Source organism: Helobdella robusta, assembly GCF_000326865.2.
Source record: "Helobdella robusta unplaced genomic scaffold HELROscaffold_35, whole genome shotgun sequence".
Classification (NCBI taxonomy): Eukaryota; Metazoa; Annelida; class Clitellata; order Rhynchobdellida; family Glossiphoniidae; genus Helobdella; species Helobdella robusta.
Genome location: NW_008704704.1, coordinates 1070083 through 1075018, shown reverse-complemented (window position 1 = coordinate 1075018; position 4936 = coordinate 1070083). Strand labels below are relative to the sequence as shown.

At 33.3% G+C, this 4936-nt stretch overlaps 2 protein-coding genes across 2 annotated transcripts in view; both read right to left on the bottom strand.

Annotated features, from left to right (window-relative positions):
* Positions 1 to 2208: 2208 nt before the first annotated feature.
* Positions 2209 to 2813, bottom strand: HELRODRAFT_175845 (hypothetical protein; the record flags this gene model as incomplete). Its single annotated transcript, XM_009023226.1, has 2 exons — positions 2209 to 2271; positions 2430 to 2813. The coding sequence occupies 2 exons, from the start codon at positions 2811 to 2813 to the stop codon at positions 2209 to 2211; spliced, it is 447 nt and encodes a 148-aa protein (XP_009021474.1).
* Positions 2814 to 3424: 611 nt separating this feature from the next.
* The window catches only part of HELRODRAFT_175844 (hypothetical protein), a gene marked incomplete at both ends in the record, with an annotated part of 4595 nt that continues 3083 nt past the window's right edge, over positions 3425 to 4936 (bottom strand). Inside the window, 2 exons of the mRNA XM_009023225.1 lie at positions 3425 to 3542; positions 4653 to 4774. Of these exons, the coding sequence (XP_009021473.1) occupies positions 3425 to 3542; positions 4653 to 4774 (240 nt within the window). The remainder of the gene's footprint in view (positions 3543 to 4652; positions 4775 to 4936) is intronic.

The window sequence follows — 4936 nt, the reverse complement described above, 5'->3', positions numbered from 1 at the left end:
GCCCATTACTGACACCATACGTCGCCAACTTTTTAATAAGCATCTTTAGTGATACCTTGTCAAACGCCTTTTCAAAATTAGTATAAAATATATATCAACTATGCCACCTTCATCCAATACTTCCGTCCATATGTCCATAATTTTCAAAAGTTGTATGACCGTAGACCTCTGCCTAGTAAATCCATATTGTCTGTAGTCCATCAACTTTTTATCTTCAAAATGTTTTATCAACGCATCCTTGACAAATGACTCCAACAGCTTACAAACAACACTACTCAAAGTAACAGGTCTGTAATTGCGTTTATCAGTCTTTTCTTCTTTTTTGAAAATAGGCGTAACAATACTGTGTCTCCAAGCGTCCGGAATCAATCCAAACCTCAAAGAAGCATTAAAAAGTTGACACAAAAAAAGCTAATCGAAGAACAACATTCTTTCAAAACTCTGTTGTGTAAGCCATCTGGTCCAGCTGATTTGTTCAATGCAAGTTTGTTAATACGTTGTGCTATCTGTTGTTCATTAACAAACGTATCATTTTCAATATCTGGCAATATATCAACGTCTGGTACCATGCCCTCATTATCAACATCAACAATATAAACTGAACTGAAAAATGATCCCAAACAATTTGCCTTGTCCAGATTGTTTGTTATTAACATATCTTCATTAGCATCCTTGTCAACTAAGCAATCAATCGTCTGTTTATTCTTTCTTTTTCTATTGATATGTTGCCAAAAAACTTTTGGATTATCTCTCATTTTTTTTATTAGAGTTAATTCTTGCTGATCCCTAAACAGATTTAATTCTTTCTTTATATTTTTCCTGATGAGCTTCACTTCTTCAAAAATCAAAGAATCACGAGCCTTCATGTATTTTTCCATAATCTTTTCCTTATTTTTATCAATTCATGCAACGACTTACTGATTTCACCTTTACAACTGTTCTTTCCCATTTTTACTATCGGAATAAATGTTGGCCTCTCTTCCATTACCTGACAACATTTACAATATCATAATTAATTTCTTATCTAATAGGAGTCATTCTACTCTTTTTAGCTCTACTCTTTTATCTACTCTACCTATTAACTCTAGCGTAGTTCAAGGTTCTGTCCTTGGCCCATCTACCTTCATCATCAACGCTTCTACTCTCAAAACTTTCCATAGCTCAAATCAAATCATCAAATACGCTGACGACACCTACCTTATCATCCCATCATCTAGCTCAAACACCATCCAATCAGAACTCGACTCATTAACCACATGGTCAAAACGATGCAATCTTTCACTTAATCTCAATACATCATTTGAACTCATCATTCACAATAGCCGTAAAAAAATAACATTACCTCCTGAACACCCATCAATTACTCGCACAAATCGACAAAATATTAGGCATCACATTCACCTCCACGCTCAATATAGCACCTCATATCAATTACATCATCACAAAAGGCTTTCAAACATTTCACGCACTCAAAACACTCTGCTCACATGGTCTCAGAGGCATCAAATTATTCGACATCACCGAATCACTCATCATCTCACGCATCAAATATGCAGCTCCCTCCTGGTCTGGTTTTGCCACGCAACAACAACTTCAGCAGCTACAATCTCTCATCAAAAAATTAATTCGCTTCAACTACCTACCTGCATCATATCCTACCATCACTCAGATATTCAACACACTCGATTCAAGGCTGTTCAAGAAAATAGAAAATAACAACAACCACGTCATCCATCCTCTACTACCACCAATCAAAACTACAACACACAACCTTCGTCAGCGCGAACATAAATATCAAGTCGCCGCCCAATCTACATACCAGGAAAAGACCTTCATCACAAGACACCTCAAACATATTAGCACTTAAGAAAACTTCATCATTACTGAACTAGTTTTTACTTATTGATCACCTCACTTTTATCGATCACCTCACTAACTCACTAAGTCATCATTTAGTCTATTAATAAGTCACCAAATATATTAATAATCATTAAACTTTTTCACACACAGGCCTAGCCTTTATCTATCGATCACCTCACTAACCCACTAAGTCATCATCTAGTCTATCAATTTGCCGTTACTTCATTTTATATTCCATCGTCAATTACTTTTCTTTTATTTGTATTATTATTATTTATTTTATTCTAACATATTTTATTTTCATGTTTTATCATTTCTCTTCCTCACTTTTTGTATTTATTTTCTCACTTATTTGTTTAATTTTTGTTTCACTGCCTTGCATGTTGTTACAGTTTCTGCGCCTGTCAGATCCTGATTTTTAAAGAATAATAATAATAAAAAAAATATGTTCTTCAGTTGCCCTGTTTATTACACTTGAAAAGTGACACCATAATGAGTTTACATACGATCCTGGATCCGCCACAGACAACTCATTATTAAGCATACCGTATAAATTTTTATGAAGGTACTTGTTCATCGCCTTTGTTAAAATTCAATCGGGTTTTATCTATTATTTTATGAGCACCATCAATGGTCAAGCCCACCTCAAAACACAGAATGCAGTGGTCATTTTTACCAAGAGGGGGCAGGTGAACAAGATTTTTAATCTCATCTAATTCTTTTACCAATATCAAATCTAGAATATGATTAGCCTGCAGAGATCTAAACCTAGTGTGTTCTTGTACAACTTGATGCAAGAACAAATTTTTCACCAAATTCACAAATATTTTCTCAATTGACTTACTTTCAGAATTGATTGATAAAGTACCCCAATCAATTCTGGGAAAATTAAAATCCCCTGCAATATATTTAAATCCACGCAATTTCATAAATGCTTTCAAAACTAAAATCATGTTGGTATTATTATTGCTACAAGAATGAGGACTCCTATATATAATTAAAAATAATATATCTTCAGTATATATATATATATATATATATATATATATATATATATATATATATATATATATATATATATATATATATATATAAGTTCAGGTGTGGTTCGGTTCGGAAATATTTAAAGTTTGGGTTCGGTTCAGTCATATGTACGGTTCGAGTTCGGTTCTGCTGGCTTCAATTATTTGTTGAGTGGCATTAAATTGTTACATTTTCAGCTAGCCCATGCAAATATACACTTTCTGAAACTTTAATCAAGCCATCACTTATAGGTTGTTATTTTGTATGTATGTCGGTTTTTCGACCAATGAAGTGTTTTAAAATTAGGTCGATTTGCTATTAGAATTTCTTATAAGCCATTTATTTATTAGTAAAAATATCTGAAATAATAGCCAGGAAATGTGGCGGTGATGCGAGGTGAGCGTTCGCTTCGACCCGCGATCAAGAAAACAATTCTGTCATAAAAAGCAATCAGTTCCAATCAACTCGTCAATTAAAATTTGGCGCTATTCGCATGCCGCTTTCAGTTACAATTTATAATTATTATAAATATTTTTTAAAATCATGATGTTGATGAGTAAACGAGTATATTTTTTTTGCTGTTCTTCTCCATGTTGATCGCCGTAAAGCGTAAAATATGCCTCTTTTGGGAAAGATTCGATTTATAGCCCAAGATCCGCCTGAAAATTTGGGTCCGGATGATGAAGTTTATGTTTGCAAAGCTACTGGAGAAGTATTTAAAGATTATGAGTTGGTTATTTTCCTAATTATTATAAATAAAATATGAATCATTTTGTATTATTTTTTAATTTTATATATTATTAGTTTTTTTAACTTTGTTTCAGTCATAACTTTTGTGAATTGATATTCTTACGAAAATAGGTTGCCAGCTTTTGAATCTTTAATTTTATTTAATTTTTTTTATTAAAAAACGTGAAAAAATCGTTTGGTGATCAGTTGTATCCATTCCACTTTCAAATTTAGAGCTTTCATGTCTTGCTAGATTGAGGGTGACCAGGACTTCTTTGGACGGCCTTTGGGATGTGTTCCAAGTACTTCAGCATTTGCAAGAGAAGTTATGGCACTGTTTTCACTTCGTTTGACATGACCAAACCACCGCAGATGGTGTTGCCAGCATTCGTCCTTTATATCATTTAAACCAACACGATGCAGGATTTTGGTAAGTTTGATGTGGTCCTTTAGAGTAATTCATTGCATCCATCGGAGCATCTTCATGTCGGTTCGTTGAAGTTGTTGTTCCAGTTTGGTTGTCATTGGCCATGTTTCTGTGCCATATAACAACACCGGACGTATCACAGATATATAAAGTTTTGATCGTAGTGGTAGTGGGATGCCCCTAACTAACTAAGACAGAAAAAAATATGGATCTTGGTATACTTATATAAATATATATTATATAGACTCTAGCTGATTTTCAATGATCATGTTTTTCAGACTGCTAGAAAAGCACACAGAATTGTGGGTTTGAAAAACGTAATTTAAAAAATGCACCTATAGCAGCTTTTTTGCTTTTTTTATAAATATAAATCTATGGTTAGGTCAATTCTTGAATATGGTGTATTCGTGTGGTGCCCTTTTAAAAAATACCAAATTCAACACTTAAAAAGGGTTCAGAAATGAGTATCAAGAATACCATTGCATTGCAGAGGATTAAAATATGAGGACAGGTTAAAGCTTCTAGGGTGGTCCACTGGTTTACAAATGCGGAAGAGAAGACAAAATATTAAATTATCAATTGCTTAATGGACTACTGGATGTTGATATCAAACCAGACTACGTATCTACCATGACGACAAGAGGAAATGGTATGATGTTGATTAAGTGGCCTTGCAGAAAAGATGTCAAAAAATACTACTTCAACAGAAATTAGTAAATGACTGGAATGGCCTACCTGAAAATGTGGTCAAGTCAGCCAAAATCAATAACTTTAACAAAGCCTTAAATAAATTTTGGCACAGTAAATTCTATATATGGAAGTAAAAATGTAAAACCAAAAGATTTAAAATTAAACTGAACATTTTCAACAAAATATTTTAGTTATTGAATTGTTTAG